This window comes from Cricetulus griseus, chromosome 6, assembly GCF_003668045.3.
Source record: "Cricetulus griseus strain 17A/GY chromosome 6, alternate assembly CriGri-PICRH-1.0, whole genome shotgun sequence".
Classification (NCBI taxonomy): Eukaryota; Metazoa; Chordata; class Mammalia; order Rodentia; family Cricetidae; genus Cricetulus; species Cricetulus griseus.
In genome coordinates, this window is record NC_048599.1 from 87,749,314 (window position 1) to 87,767,124 (window position 17,811).

Sequence of the window (17,811 nt, forward strand, 5' to 3'; positions counted from 1 at the left end):
AACAAAACAAAACAAAAAAAAAAAACCAGTGTTTTCTGAAACCACAGAACAGATCCACATATGAACTCACAGAGACTATATGAGAGTACATAGAGACTGCACAGGTTCAAGTTAGATGAGGTCTCAGCACTAAAAAGGAATGCAAATTTTCCCACCCCTAATCAAAAAGCTATATCAAATTGATAGCAACTGTCTAAAGAATAATCAGTTTACTCCAATAAATTGTCACTGTATATATCAACCACAATCCCCATTCTCAGGAATACTTGGCCAACACACACAAACACACACACACACACACACACACACACACACACACACACACACACACACACACACACACTGTATTTTGGTGGCTTTGGGTTTTTTGACAATTCTAATGTTATTGTTTTTTTATTCTTTATTACTTTTATTTTTCTTGTTGACAGAGAGACAGAACATAAAGTTGGCTGGGTAGGCAATTGGCAAGGATCTGGAAGGAATTTATGGAGGGGAAATCATTTTCAAATATATATTGCATAAAAATTAAAGAAAAAAATAAATAATAGGAAAGAATACACCACATTTTAGGAGCTGGGTTTATCTGCTAATATCCCGAGTAGTAGCTTAAGGCACTCGTCTGAGCAGTGATATTCTTTAACTATCCCTTTCTTCTTTTACTAATAAAATTATTTTTCCTACTGTCTACTATCTTCATCCTCCACTTTTATTTCTTGTTTTTTTTTTGTGTGTGTGTGTGTATGTGAAGCTTCTAACCCCACACCTTGGTTTCCATCTGGTTCTCACGTGAGATGAGATTTACACTGATAAGTAAAACTCAAAGTTGAACTTACAATGCCATTCAGATATCATCTGTAAAATAATGTTAAGTTTAGGGACTAATTTATTTTAAAATATTGATTAATTATACCACTATGTGTAAAATTCCCTCTGGGATGCAACAATAAATTTTTGACCCAGTACTCTATGGCAAATCTGCCTTCAAAAGGCAATGGACAGACAATGATGTTAACTTCCTGAGCTCACCAGCTGGTAAGTAATAGATTTTGCTTTTTGAGGTCAGATTGTCATTATCACAGGTTAATTAAGTATATTTTAATACATGTCCAGTCTGTATCATTCTGTTATATGATGAACAACGCATAAAAATATAACCCAATACTATGAAACCCTTATTCTTATAAAGAAAATAAAGCAAGTAAAATGCAAATATTGGATGAAAGTATTCATTAATGTTGATCAAAGTTTTATATAAACATCATGTTTGTTAAAAACCATTATAGTGGGAAGACAAGGATGTGATCCATATGTTAAACTTGAACATAATTTATTGATATGTTAGAGTGCAGAATAATTTCCAAATAATTTATTTCTGAAGTGAGGGCATAAGACATGATACCACTAAGATGCTATAGATCCCAGACATTGAAGGGGAGATTTTGCCTTATCTACAACTAGAGTTAACTGAACAAAGACCAGTGACATTTCCATGTCTTGGGGAGGATGCCCGTTTTTTCCAACTTCAGCTGACAAATCTGAGGCAGAATATTATACTTTTTCTATGTTTCTTCAAGGATATCATGAAACTGTAATTAGTAATTCATTCACATCTGAGATTTAGTTTGGAAAGTAAGTGATTGAATTTTAGAGAATTTTCAGAGCTAACATATACAAAAGAACTGTAAACAAAATACATGAAATATGAAACCCATTTAATAATAGCATCAATTAATGACATATAAATATGAAATATATTAAATGTGAGAGAAAAATGCTACAAAGGTGACATGGGAAATTCTGAAAAATCTTACATTTTCTTCAGCGTTTGCCCCTAGATAATACTTTTTTAACTGAAAATACACTTCTATGATTTACTTTTGCCAGAATATAATGATCCTGTCCTCTGCTTAGTAATATTTGAAGAGAAGAGTAACTAAATATTAAGTTCATTCTGTTTAAGGAACCTGGTATCCAATAACTAGGTTAGAGCTTTTGATTGTATAATGAGTCCTCAGTCATCCTGTTTTTCTTGTATCATTCCACCAGGAGGGAAGATATGCACTGTTTATTTCAGACTTTGGAACAAATTAAAATCCCCCCCCCAAAATAATATATTTTTCTACAGACAAGAAAAGTTTATTTTTCTTATTAGTGAGAGTGGTAATGGGAGTATAGGGATTCTCTAGAAGAGCAAGATGAAGTAGCAAAGATAGGGACAGTGATAGGAGCAGTGATGCTCCTCATAGGGGCTCTGAGGTTCAGCATCCAGGCATGGAAAGCATGCCCACAATTCTAGTCCACTTCTGTTTTCCACTTTTTCTAAGTTGTTTTTCATTCAGAGCTTTTCCACCACCAACCTTATGAACTCACTATCTGTTTATTGCTTTGTTGATCTCTTATAGCCGTCCTAAAGCTGTCTCTCTAGCATTGCTCTGTTTTCAGACCAGTCTAACAGAGTTTTCATACCTGATTCCTTTCAGAACCTGCTGAAAAAAAGTAACAATTTTGGTGGTAAAATGGACATCAGATTATATGTACAGATACCCACAAAAGAATTGATTGTATGAGGATGAAATGAAAATGCCAAGATTATCCATGTAAAACACCACCAACAGAATCTAAAAATGTTCATTTTGTGGGTGCCAGACTACCAATAATATTACCATGCTTCAAAACACAGCATTCTTGTTGTGTTCATGTTGTTAGTTTATCAGATACTTATAACTTGGAGCTTTTAAAAAATAAATTAGGATAGTCTTTTCTTTCCTTCCATACATAGTAGATGGAAACTCCAATGAATTCATGATTTGAATATGATCTAAAGTCAGAAAAGCACTAAAGTAATTAGATAAATACTAAATTTGTAGTGTGGGTTATGTGTATGTACACATGTGATGAGGGTGTGTTTGCCCAATTGTGGGAGCCAGAAGTGGACATCAGGATATTTTCTTCATTTCCTTCCAATATTATGAAGTTATTGGGCAAGAATTGCTGAGATGAGTACTGTGCTCTTGAGTTATAAGAACATTCCACCAGGCCTAGCATTTTACCTGGTAGATATATATATATATATCCTAATGTCATACTCAGCAACAATTTGCCCACTGAACTATCTCACCATCAACAAGATAAATATTACATTTTAAGAATTAAGAGACAAAGCTCAGTGTAAAACATTTGGTATCCATATATACAAGATGTTGAGTTTTTGTAGTGGAGTGTGCTATCTTGGGAGCATAGATTTCCTGCACATTTATTCAAGGAAAGAAACTAAAGAACCATTCAGATAATTGCAATGAATTTAGTTCCAATATTAATACAACACAGTCTATGAGGAAAGGGCACTCACAAATCAGAGATTAGTTTCTTTGTTTTAAAACAATCATTAAAAAATTCTTTAAATTGTCTTTAAAACTGAATCTTAAATGTCATGCTGGTCCTAACAGCTGTAAATTGAATACATTCCATAATGGTTTTTGACTACAGATGAAAGAAATGATTAAATGTTTGATCAAGAATGGTAAATTTTGCCAAGTATATTGATTCTAGTACTTTGGAGTCCTTATAAAATGAAATCAATGACTGTTTTGAGGTTAATGTGCTTTTTCTATAAATGAAAAAACCATCAGAATTTTACCAAACACCAAAAACATTCATTCTCTAAGAAGTGACTAAAATGATTTAAGGCGAATGCATTTTTTCTATCACCATATCCACAAAGCATATGCTGTTTTCATGTACAAACACATCATTGCAGATTTGAGTCCAAAAAATAAGGAAATAGGCTCATTTAGTGACTAGTCAAGCAAATCAGTTCTCTTTGTCAAAGATCACAGAATTTACAGTGAGGAACTTTGACATTTTACCAAGAGTCTTTTGATTCCTAGAAAGAAAGGCATCTCAAATAAATGATAGAGAAGAAAATTTGCCAAGAGATTAAAGCAAATACATATAATGGCAATTTTGTGTTTGTCTTGTCTTTTATATCCCTTGTTTTGATGAACAACTATCATCATTATATAGTAAATACATTGGTGGGATTGGTGGAGCACAGTAGGATAGGTTTTTCATATAGCTTATGAAGAGATTCCACTTCAATATTGGGATTAATTCACTATATATGTCATCCAAATAAATTTTGACCAGAAATAATTTATAAAAAGACAATATTCTTAAAAGTGAAAACCATAATAATATATGTTCCATGTTAATTGTTTATTGAAAGAAATGATATTTAAAGTGGGTAGTTAATGACTTTTTCAGGCAGAAACAAACTGAAAGAAGAGTCAATTAGGGACTATTTACATTTCCCCTTCTGCAAAATAACATCTTCTTATCTGTATTACTTCCTTGTTCCAACAACATAGTATTTACAGATTTATTGATATTAAAAACTACAAAGAATTGCATCTCTATTCTAGTCCACTGTCAGCTGATCCTAACACATATGAAATAAAACTCTTATCTCAAAAATATTAATAATTGAACAATGATGTCCATCATTTTCATTTTATTCATATATAAGCAAAGGGGTCTAAATGTTTGAAAATGTGCCTCTAACAAAATAAGAAAGAATTTAAAATGGTGATAGTAATGATATTTCTAGTCACCAAAAACATTTATTCCGAATTTGTCAAGTAATAGCTATAACAGTATATTTTAAGATTATTTGGAAGTTATAAATATGTTATTTGTTATGCTTAGACTGGAATATATGAAAGAAATATTGTAGAGTGCTGAAATAGTACATATTTAATCATATCTGCAAAAATATGAATAATGATGTGTCAAAAATGATATCCTTAAGTTTTGGTTTCTATTCCTTGAAACACCAAAGCAATCAACTATATGCTTAATATTGAATAGGTTATGTGTTTTAATATTAATTGAATAATAAATAAAGTTAATGATAAAATATTACACACACACACACACACACACACACACATATATATATATATATATATATTAAATCATTGATTTATATAATTAACCAAACTTGTGATAATAGGGATTGTATTTCTAGAGTCATATGGAAAACCATCACATTCACAATAATGCAAATAAATGGCCAATAAAGTTTAGGAAGGAGTATTGAATCACTTACTAAAGAAATATCAGAGCATCACTAATGAAAATTAGTTAATTTTGCATAAAATACTCAGCAGAATAACATACCATCCTCAAAATAAATATCTTTATTGTTTTCAGATGAACTATTTCATATTTTCCACTTCTGACCACTAATGAAACAATGTGGCTCAACAACAACGTGACTGACTTCATTCTACTTGGTTTGACACAGGATCCATTTAGAAAGAAAATCCTATTTGTTGTGTTTTTGCTATTTTATATGGGGACTTTACTGGGTAACTTGCTGATCATTGCTACCATCAAAACAAGCCAAACACTTGGGAGCCCCATGTACTTCTTCCTCTTCTACTTATCCTTCTCTGACACCTGCTTCTCTACAACCATATCCCCTAGAACAATTGTGGATTCCCTGCTGAAGGAGGCGACTATCTCATTCAGTGAGTGCATAATACAAGTCTTTACATTCCATTTCTTTGGCTGCCTGGAGATCTTCATCCTCATCCTCATGGCTGTTGACCGCTATGTGGCCATTTGTAAGCCCCTGCACTACACGACTATCATGAACCGTCGGGTCTGTGGGATTCTGGTGTCCATAGCCTGGGTGGGATCTTGTGTGCATTCTTTAGTTCAGATATTTCTGGCCTTGAGTTTACCCTTCTGTGGTCCCAATGAGATTGATCACTATTTCTGTGACTTGCAGCCACTCTTGAAACTTGCATGTTCAGACACATATATGATCAACCTACTTCTGGTGTCCAACAGTGGGGCCATTTGCACAGTGAGTTTCCTCATGCTGATGGTTTCATATGTCATCATCCTGCATTCCTTAAGAAATCACAGTGCTGAAGGGAGGAGAAAAGCCCTATCAACCTGCGTCTCTCACATCATTGTGGTCATCCTTTTCTTTGGACCTTGCATTTTTATATACACACGCCCTGCAACAACATTTCCTATGGACAAGATGATAACTGTATTTTATTCAATTGGGACACCTTTGCTCAACCCTCTGATTTACACACTGAGGAATGCAGAGGTGAAAAATGCCATGAAAAAGTTATGGAGGAAGAAACTGGTCTCAGATGATAGAAAATAAAAGGAGGTCTTTGATTTTTTTCATAGTTAGCAATAAGTTAGCAGTTAATAAATATTATATCTATTATTGGTTTAATGTGTTAGTTTCTTCGGGCATGAGTTTATAAGTATCATAAACTAAAGAGCCAATGTGAAAAATTTGAGTTGATTTTACATAGAGAGACAAAGTATGAAACACAAATAAGTATGAAGACCTTTGTCTTTGTTCATGTGTGATGCTGTGTCTGTGCCTTTCCAGACTTTCTGTCCCAACAACACTTGTGGAAAACCCACAGAATCAAATAATATTAACTATAAATGCATCATTTTCACTTATTTTGCTGTATGTATATGAATGTTTAGGTTTCTTTTTAAAAAAGATTTATTTATTTATTATGTACACAGTGTTCTGCTGCGTGTCTGTCTGCCGGCCAGAAGATGGCACCAGATTTTACTACAGATGGTTGTGAGCCACCATGTGGTTGCTGGGAATTGAACTCAGGACCTTTGGAAGGGCATGCAGTGCTCTTAGCCACTGAGCCATCGCTCCAGCCCCCAAATGTTTAGGTTTCAAGTATGTCTGTGCATGATGTATGTGCCTGGTGTCCATAGACATCAGAAGAGAAAATTGGATGACTTGGGTTTGAAGTTATAAATGGTTGTCGTACCAGGCCTTTTCTTTTTGGCCACAAATCAGCTCCAAAATCAATACACTAAAACTATTAGTTTTGAATGCTCAGCATTGGTTAGACTCAATTCTGGATAACTCCTTTAATTTAAATTAACCTGTTTCTCTTTATCTACCTTTTGCCGCAGGGATTGCTACTTTTCTTCTATATATTTTTCTTTCACTGCTTGTCATATCTACTGTCTGGCAACTGCCTGACTTGTATTCCCAGATCTCCTCCTGGTATTCTTCTTCTCCTTCTCTCATTCCCCTTATTTATTCTCTCTGCCTTCCAGAACTGCCTATCCTTTCTCTGCCTAGCTATTGGTCACTTGGCTTTTTATTATACCAATCAGGTACCTCAGGCAGGCAGCATGAAATAAATGCAACACATCTTTATATAATTAAGCAAATGAAGCATGAACAAAATAACACATATTTATACAGTTAAAGTAATATTTTGCAGCCTAAACAATGTAACACGTCTTTGCCGAGTTAAAATCATATTCCACAACAGGTGTGAACCTCATTGTGGATGCTGGGAATTAGACCTGGGTCTCCTTCAAGAACAACCATTAACCATGGTGTCATCTTTCCATTACTATAGGGAACTTCTTTATACTCTATATAACATTACTGTTTGTAAATGGAGGCTTTTCTGTCCTGCCCAGTCCTGTAGCCACTTTTAAAATAACTATTCAGAGGCATCATAATAATTATAAACTGAGGTATTGCTCAGGCTTATTACTAACTAGCTCTTAGCAAATTAAATTAACCCATTTGTTTTCAACTATATTTGCCACATGGCTTCGTGGCTTTACCTTGTCTCTGGTACCTCTTGTTGCTTTGGTGACTTGCTTGCATCTGCCCAGACTCCACCCTTCTCCAGTATCTTTGCTCAGATTTTCCACCTCACCCTAACCTGCCTTGCTATAGTCCAAACAAGCTCTTTTTTAGCCAACTGAAATAAAATAAATTCACAGTATATGAAAAGGTTATGTGCCAGAAACTTCTGGACATGCAGTGAACATGCTTGCTTGAGCCGCCATGCACGCTGCCACACATCTCCTGCAGACTAAGGCCACACTAAATCATTTGAGGGTTTGCAATAAAGAAGAAAACAAGACTAAATGTACAACTCCAATAGGTATGTTGCTTGGAGCAAACAATTTAGTAGAGGAAAGGAAGGAAAACTGAGTAGTAAAATGAAAGTATCAGTGTGGAAAAATGAGAGCTATGACCTTATAAACTATTTTACACCTCCTGTGTTCTCACCAACAGCTTCCTCTCCTTTGAAAGAGTAAGATGTTTTTTGTTTTTCATATCTATACAAGGCTGTTGCCTATGAGAACCTGTCATTCAGTTCGGTTTGCTTTCTGTACCAGCATCTTCCTACATCACTTTGTGGTTACAACAGCAACTCAGGGAAACATCTTAGGAAAGCTGGGCTAATAAAGTTCATACTTACCTTACGAAGATTTGAGTTGTATCAGGATATATCAGGAGTTAGCTAATAGATGCAGGAGTGGACTCAATGACGACTTCAATATGAGTGTGAATTCAGAAGATTTTTAAGAATGTTTGTCAGAATACAAATGTAGAGGGTGAGAAATCATTTGATATGAGACACACAGTTGTGACTTAAGAATTGATATTACTCTGATTTGTTTGCTTGCCCCTAAACAACAATATGATGAATCAGACTCCCTGTATCTTAGACCAACTTTATTTGAAAATAGAGTCCTTACAGAGATAGCAATTATGAACCATTGTATACAGGGAAAGTAAGGAATAAAGATATGCACATAGAAAGAAATGCCATAGGCAAATGACAACAGATTGAAATGATGCTTTTAAACCAAGAAACTTCCACATGTGACAAGGAAATTCCAAGCTCTAGGAGGCAAATGACATGGGTTATCCATAAAGTCCTGCACAGAAACCTATCCCACTTCTAGTGTGATCTCAAAAATTAGCCTTAAGAACTATAAATAAGAACTTTAGCCTTAAGAACTGAAAATAAAATACTATTAATAAGCCACTAACTCATGGTATATCAGGCCACTCAAGGAAACTCATCAGAGATAAATTTTCTTCTGACATCCTTAAGAACTGGCAGGTACATTCACGTATTAGAGGCTAGCCATTTATATCATTTTCCTATGTGGCTATAAGAAATATCAATTTTGATGGGGATTGCACTGAATCTGTAGCTTGCTTTTGGCAAGATTGTCATTTTTACTATGTTGATCCTACCTATCCAAGAGCATGGGAGATCTTTCCATTTTATGATCTTCTTTAATTTCTTTCTTTAAAGACTCAAGGTTTTTGTTATACAGGTCTTTTACTTATTTGGCTAGAGTTACCTCAAGATATTTTTTGTTGTTTGTGGCTATTATAAAGGGTGATGTTTCTCTGATTTCTTTCTCAGCATATATATATATATATATATATATATATATATATATATATATATTTAGTTAATAATTTTGTTAACATTGTATCCTGTCACTTTGCTGAAGGTATTTATTACTATGGGAGTTCCCCAGTAGAATTTTTCAGGTCACTTATGTAAACTATCATATCATCTGCAAATAGTGAAAATTTGACTTCTTCCTTTCCAATCAGTATCCCCTTGATCTCCTTTTTTGTCTTGTTTCTCTAGTGATAATTCACAGAACTTGAAAAACTAATACTCAACTTTATATGGAAAAACAAAGAACCTAGGATAGCCAAAACAATCCTGTACAATAAGGGAACATCTGGAGGCATCACCATCAATGAATTCAAGCTTAATTATAGAGCTATAGTACTGAAAACAGCTTGTTATTGGCACAAAAACAGACAGGTTGTTTAATGGAACTGACTTGAAACCCCTGCTATTAACCCACACACCCACGTGTACCTGATTTTTTACAAAGAAGCTAAAGTTATACACTGGAAAAAAGAAACCATTTTCAACAAATGGTGATAGCATAACTGGATGTGGCATGTAGAAGATTGCAGATAGATCCATATTTTTCAACATGTACAAAACTTAAGTCCAAATAGCTCAAAGACATCAATATAAATCCATCCAACTGAATCTCTTAGAAGAGAAAGCGGGAGTTACCCTTGAAGGAATTGGTATAGGAGACCAGTTCATGAACATAACACCAATAGCACAGACACTGAGACTGAAACTTTGTAAATGGGACCTGCTGAACTGAGAAGCTTCTGTAAGGCAAAGAACACAGTCAGCAAGACAAAATGGTAGCCCACAGAATGGGAAAAGATATTCACCAACCCCACACCTGACAGAGGAGTCACATCCAAAATATGCAAAGAATTCAAGAAGCTAGTAACAAAAAACACCCAATAATCCAATTAAAAAGTGGGGTACAGAACTAAACAGACAATTCTCACTAGTGGAATACAAAATGGCTGTAAAACACTTAAGAAAATGCTCACCATCCCTAGCCATCAGGGAAATACAAATCAAAACAACTCTGAGATACCATCTTACTCCAGTCAGAATGGCTAAAATCAAAAACAACAATAGCAGTTTATGCAGGACAGGATGTGGAGAAAGAGGAACACTCCTCCACTGCTGGTGGGAGTGTCAACTAGTAAAACCACTTTGAAAATCAGTATATTGGTTCCTCAGGAAAATGGGAATCAGTCTACCACAGATCCAGCAATTCCACTCTTAGGCATATACCCAAAGGAAGCACATTCATACAACAAGGACAACTGTTCAACTATGTTCATAGCAGCATTATTTGTAATAGCCAGAACCTGGAAGCAACCTACATGACCCTCAACTGAAGAATGGATAGAGAAAATGTGGTACATTTACACAATGGAGGACTACTCAGTGGAAAAACAAGACAATAGAATCTTTAAATTCACAGGCAAATGGATAGAAGTAGAAGAAACCATCCTGAGTAAGGTAACACAGTCACAAAAAGGAGGATGCTTAGAGACATATATCTTCCCCTGGAGAAGGGGAAAGGGACAAGATCTGCTGACAAAATTGGGAGCATGGAGGGGGAGGAGAGGGAGTTATAATAAAGAGAAGGGGAGAAGAGGAGGGGAGAGGAGGACATGAGGGAGTAGGAAGATTGAGTCAGGCAAGAATAGATGAGAGAAAGAAAAGAGATACCTTAATAGAAGGAGCCATTATAGATTTAAACAGAAATCTGGCACTAGGGAAATGTCCAGATATTTACAAGGGTGAACCCAGCTAACAATCTAAGCAGAGGCTACCTTGAATGCCATCTTAGAGGCTTCATCCAGTAGCTGAGAACAGACACCAACAGCTGATCACTGAGCTGAACTCCTGGAATCAAGTTGCAGAGAGGGAGGAGTGATGAACAAAGGGGTCAAGATCAGGCTGGAGAAACCCACAGAAACAGCTGACCTGAACAAGGGGGAGCTCATGGACCCCAGACTGATAGCTGGGAAACCAGCATTGTAGCGACCCAGACTCCTGAACATAGGAGTCAGTTAGGAGGCCTGGGCAATCTATAGGGCCTCTGGCAGTGGATCAGTATTTATCCCTAGTATATGAATGGACTTTGGGAGCCCATTCAACATAGAGGGATACTCTCTCAGCCTAGACACAGGGGGATGGTCTAAATACTGCTCCAAATGATATGATAGACTTTGCAGAACCACATAGAAAGACTCACCCTCCCTGGGGAGCAGAAAGGGTATAGGATAGGTAGGGTGTTAATAGGGGGGGGGATTGGAATTGACATGTAAAACAATCTTCTTTCTAATTCAAATGAAAAATAAAAAAACAAACTTTTTTCTAATTTAAATTTTAAAAAGGGGGAAAAAAAGTAAAGTCCTTGCTTCTTTTCAGTCCCCCTGCTTCCATCAGCTCCCTCAACTCCATCAATTACATGGTGACTTTAGGGAACTGTGGTAGGTAAGATGGAGTTGCCATGTGACCAGAGAACAAAAGGCTAGAAGAAAGTGAGTGGGACTCTGTAATGCAGTGCTGAGGCCTTTCAGATCTGTACTAGGTGCTTCACTGTGTTAGTGTTGGTTAGATAATGAAAACTCTTCCAAGTTATGAAATGTTTCTAAACAGCACTACACGTGCACTATTGTCATTTATTTGTATATTTAGTGAAAAAAAGGCATTATAAGTGGCAAGCCTCACAAGGAATTTGATTGAATACATATAAGTTTATCTTAATTTTGCTAAGAGAGGGGCAAATTTGTTTATTATTAATAGATTTCAAACCTTTATAGTTAGGAAGACTATCAACATTTGATGAACTTGTAAATGATTATTTTAGAATTTTTCCCCTTAGCAAAAATCATGTGGTATCATGCATCATTTATCTAGACAATTTAAAATATTTTTAAGAGTACAACTAAAAAGCTAAACACAGGTAGTTAAAAATCCCATGAATTTATTTTTTGACAGATTGCTTTAGGAATATCCTTGGGGATTGTCAGTGGGGTTGCATCCAAGTCCCTCCAGTGCCTTTAAATTCTCTGCTGGACTGCACCTTCTCTAAATGCTTTGAGCCCTGCAGGGCTGGATGTAAAATATCACCATTACAGAGAAGGAAGGAAGACAAGGGCCAAGAGCCTTGATGCATCTCACATTTTTCCAAAGAATCTGATGTGCTTTTTGTTCTCATTCTTAATATTCAGAAAGTAAGTTTTCATGACTATTGATTTTAACTAAAATTTTATAGGGGTGAATACAGCATATAGATTATTTGGCTTAATTTTTATCTCTTGAAATATCCACTTGTAATTTCATGCTAGAATATATTTTAAAATTTATTGTCATGAATTTATGAATTATAGATATTTTTCCAATGCTGATAGGAATTGGCCAACATCAAAAGTGCAAGCTTTGGGATTTTAATTTCTTTATTTCGTTATTTCGTTTTTGCTTTGGTTTTTAAAAATATCCTGAGTCTAAATGAAAGTCATAGGATAATCTATTCTTCTTTTCTTGTTTTCCACTAGGATCACAATTTTCATTAACTATATGTTCTGAAAATATAGCTATTTCTTAACTATTTTTGATAACCTTGAAATATTTTCATTTGTATCATAACTTTGATATTTTAAAGTTTGTTAGAAAATTTTGGAGGATGTATTACAACAGAAAATTGGTCATAGGAATACCTTATTGAAGTCTTAGTTTTAAAGCTGACACTGATAAAGGCTTGGGTAGGAGGTGAAAGGAAGTGACAATATGCTTTTAATTACTCAAGAAAGAAAAGTGATGATAAACTAAAACATTTAGAAATAGTATAAATAATAAATCAAAGAAAAGTTAGTGAATATATAATAAATTCTGCAAATATTTCAATAATCTAGTAATCTCAATACAGAAAGAAATTGTCATTTTCTGCAAGTATTTGGTCTGATTATTGCACTGTATAAGGGGGATTTTATTTTGCATACATTAGGCCATGGTTTCTTGAGTGATTTTTTTTAACTGATTTCATTCCGTTCATCCTTATTACTATGTTCTCTGTGTTCTTATTAATATTAGATTTTATTGGGAAGTACTGTCAAATTAGCTTACATCCAATCCATATTTGGGGAAGCATTAAAATCACTACAGAAAATCTATACTCAGGGTTTTCTTGTCTTATAAAGGCCTCAGAAACATTCAGAATTTTTGTCCTTTTAAAAATAAGCCACATTGAGAAGATGCAGTTTCATGAACAGAAAATAATAACAAAATAGCTAATCTTTAGTTAATTCTTACAACATATTAGCAGTATATGTCTACACTTGGCTGTTTAATGTAGATATTTTTGTCTTTAATAAGGTAGAAAGTATTAGATCATATTATTTTACAAGAGAAAATTGAAGCTCAGGGATATATTTATATAAGACATGCAAAGAGATGACCACAGTCAAATTCCAGCAAATTGACCAGCCCAATCACCGTGATGATTGAGAGCAAATGTCGAAATTGCGGTATTGGTATAAATGTGGTTACTCATTAATGTGCTCCTTATTTCCTTATGTGGACTATTTCTTTGGCCATCTGTATGCTGTGCAGGAGGGTATTTACTTACGTTTGCATAATATGTGACAATTTGCAGATTCTAATGCTTAGTGTTCCTTCTACAACTGCATTACCTTAGTAAAGGAGCAAATGAAGTGTTAAATAATAAAGAAGGCCTTCAAGTTTTTCAGAATTTTAATGAGAGATTATAATTTCCTCTTTATTGATCTAAATTTCATCTAATATATAATGAATTCTTCCAAAACCATATTAAAATGATGGTCTTAAGTTTTTAATTAAAGAAGTAAGAAAAATCTCTTTGGTAAGGAGATCAATGTATAGTTCGATTATAAGATCTTTTTTATCATTATCTCCTTTATTCCTCAAATGTAACCATGCCATTTCACACTTTTTAAATTCATTCATAAGCACTCAGATACTCATGGAAATTAGTTGGGTGTGACTTTTTGCACATGATCATTATTACATTTGGGGCATCTTGTAACTCCTTATGTTTTGTGATTTCAGTATGTGGCTCTTTACAGATCCAATTGAGCTATTGAAGCTTCTGCTTTGTATTCCACAGTAAAGAAAGTATCATACTCTATTTCTGCTTTGTTACTGCTGTGTATCTAAATATTTTCCCATTTTCAAATTTTCACTAGGTTGCAGCGTGAACATTCTTACCAATGTTTAGTGGGGTTCTTTTTAACAGGGTAAGTTCTCATTCCCTAATTAATCAATAAATTTCGTCTTAAAATATTTAGTTATACTTGCATAATACTGAAAATTTGGAGTAATATACCATTGTTGGTTAATTTACATTTCCCTGATTTTATATTTATTATGGGAACTTTTCTTATGTGACACTTTCAGAGATTTTTTGTGGATAATTATACAAAATGTATTAACTTGCCAGCAGTGGGTAGAATTTGAGTCAATCTATAAAATGCTATGTACAGTTTCTTTGTAAAATGTATTTTCCTGAAGCTTTACCTCAGAAGGCATACAATTCAAAGGGCATTGATTTCTTGCTTTTCTAATTTAGTGCAGTATAGTGAAATTTTCATTCATGAATGAGGCTGATTAATTGATTTACTTTTATAAAGTTGCCTTAAATTAAGCATCTATGTGACACATTGTAGACCAGGTTACTACAGTTACAGAAAATCAATAAGAAAAGGATAAAAATAATCTATCATTTCTCTTTTTTTTCACTGGCATATTTTAAGATTTTCCATTATTCATGTACAGAGTGTCTGGCAAAGTAAAAACATATGGTTCAATTTAGAAACTCAAGTTGTTGAAAAACTCGATGGGAGGAACCTCCTCTGGATGCACTTTGTGTCTTTGTAGGTGCTGACATCCAAGATGATGCCACAATATGAGTAATCAATGACAACAACAAGAGCCTCCAGAGGAGCCTGAAAACCAAACTGAGAAATGAGATGAAATCTAGGAAGTCATAGTCATTCTGGAACTTGGAAAGAATCTACTCTCATCTCTCACTTTTTTCTAGTCACTCTTTATCACCTTTATTACATATTTTTATGATAAGTTTCAACCAACTCCTGAGATTGCTTGAGGAGATTCAATAATGTGGCATAATGAATCCACTGAAGTAGGGTGCTAACACAGACTTTTGGAATTCAGTAACTTTAGTCATTAGGAAGTATTGACAATAACATCTCACTTTTGACTAAAACAGATAATCCCATTGCTGTGAAGATACACAATTATAACAGAAAAATTTATTCTTAAATGCTACAGTGAACTTACATCTTGATTTTGAACTTAGAGCATGTGTTTAATTTTTAAATTATTAACCTTGTTGTTCCTGCTAAATATAAGATTTTGGAATTCTACCAACTACAATTAATTTATTATATATGGTATCACTCTGTGCATTTATTCTCTTGAATGAACTGTACTGTACTTTCAATTAACCTACTTGTCTTACTCATTGTCCTACCATTACAGATTTATAATTGAATTATTTTAACATTCACTGCATATACTTATTGGTTTAAAAATGACTTTGAAAAAAATAAACCCAAAGTTTTGAAAGACACAGCATTTTTTCCCCTCTAAATAATTAAGCACATAGAAGAAATGGGGTATAGAAACCTCACAGAATTTGTTTTACTTGGACTTTTCCATAATGAAGATGTCAAAGCAATGTGTTCTGTGTTGTTCTTATTTTGTTACCTTGCAATTCTCTGTGGAAACCTGGTGGTTGTTCTCACCATCAGGTGCAGTCACCTTAGTGAGCATCCAATGTATTTTTTTCTCAGCTACCTATCATTCATGGATGTATGTTTCACTTCCACAGTGGCCCCTAAACTGATTATAGACTTTTTGGTACAGTGTAATACTATATCCTACAATGGATGCATTGCCCAGATGTTTTCTGCCCACTTCTTTGGTGCCACTGAGATATTTGTCTTGGTGGTTATGGCCTATGATCGCTATATAGCCATTTGCAGACCCCTTTACTACATGATCACCATGAACAGACCAGTGTGTTACATTCTTGTAACAGTCTCAGTTATTGGTGCTTTTATGCACTCACTTCTACATGTACTGATTGTTATCAGACTTCCCTTCTGTGGTGCCAATGAGATAGACCACTACTTCTGTGACATATTCCCCCTGCTGAAACTGGCCTGCACCGACACAAGATTCCTCACTATTATAATCATTACCACCACAGGGGTGATGTCCATTTTGACTTTTGTTGCCTTGGTCATTTCTTACATCATCATTTTGTCCACATTGAAGACCTGCTCATCCAAAGGCCGCCACAAAGCCCTTTCTACTTGTGGCTCACATATCACAGTTGTGTTCATGTTCTTCTTGCCACTCATCTTTACTTATGTCCCAATGAGTGATTCTGTTGGGGATGACAAGGTATTTGCTCTATTTTACACCATGATTGCCCCTTTGTTCAACCCTCTCATCTATACGCTGAGGAATACAGACATGAAGAATGCCATGAGGAAGGTGTGGTGCCAAGAAAAGGTGTTTGAAAGAAAGTGAAGTCTCTTCTGGGAGAGCCTACTGTGTCTGAGCTAAGAGATCTGCTCCAGCCTCTTCCCCAGGTTTCCAAAGGTGAAATTCTTCTCAGGAGCAAAGAAGGGGAGGAAAAGTTTTCTATACTAACTTCTCACACAAATTGAGAGCCATGCTCTTTATTTCATGTGTTCTTTATTGTTCTGTTTCTACTCTAATAATCCTGTCATACATCTAACTTCTCTTACCTTCTTCATTTTCCTACATACTTATTTTTCCTACATTCTTATTCTATCACATTTCTGTCACCTTCTCCCTCTAGCGTCTACTTCTCTTGTCTCTTCTCTCCAAAGGTCTTTTTCCCCAGAGGCTTGAAGCAAAAGATGAGGGTTACAAGTTAGCTTTTTTCATTGGTCTGGAGCACATTCCTAGCCTAAGTGACAAAGACAGAATCATGGCCATGGCAACACAAGATCCAAAGGCCATAGGAACAAAACAGTGACAAGACAGGGAGGATACAGTGCCCAATGACAACTTTAAGACACAGATCTATTCTTGGTAGTCTGGCAAGTGAAGAAATGGCATGCCTTTCTTACTAACCTTGGAAGACATCGGTGACTTTGACCTTGTACATAGCTGTAAGGTTTCAAACTTATGATCTATTTACAAAAGAGCTTTAGTCTAGTTTGAAATTGCTGTGAGGTGAAAGTGATTCAGTTGTGTGTAGTAGTCTGAGTAAAAGAACAAAGCAGGCTGTTGAGTCCACAGTCCTTGTGGGACAACTAGATTCAGTTATGAAGCATGTCCTAGTATATATTCTATATATCAGAATTATATAGCTAAATGGAAATTCATCTTCCAGACCATTCCAAGATATATGTGCCCAGTAAACCACTAATATACTGCAATGCTGTGGAAAAAAATCCCCAAGCTGTAATTTGAAAGAAAGAGCTCTTCACACAAGAAGTCTGCACTGAGGACAGCTAGC

General features: G+C 35.0%; 2 protein-coding genes across 2 annotated transcripts; both read left to right on the forward strand.

The window, feature by feature from the left end:
• The first annotated feature begins 5,254 nt into the window (after positions 1–5,254).
• Positions 5,255–6,187, forward strand: LOC100770394 (olfactory receptor 4C16). The gene has a single exon (XM_027421100.1). It carries the CDS (start codon positions 5,255–5,257, stop codon positions 6,185–6,187), a length of 933 nt encoding a protein of 310 aa, XP_027276901.1.
• A 9,736-nt stretch (positions 6,188–15,923) lies between these two features.
• Positions 15,924–16,850, forward strand: LOC100770674 (olfactory receptor 4P4). The gene has a single exon (XM_027421102.1). It carries the CDS (start codon positions 15,924–15,926, stop codon positions 16,848–16,850), a length of 927 nt encoding a protein of 308 aa, XP_027276903.1.
• Positions 16,851–17,811: the final 961 nt, after the last annotated feature.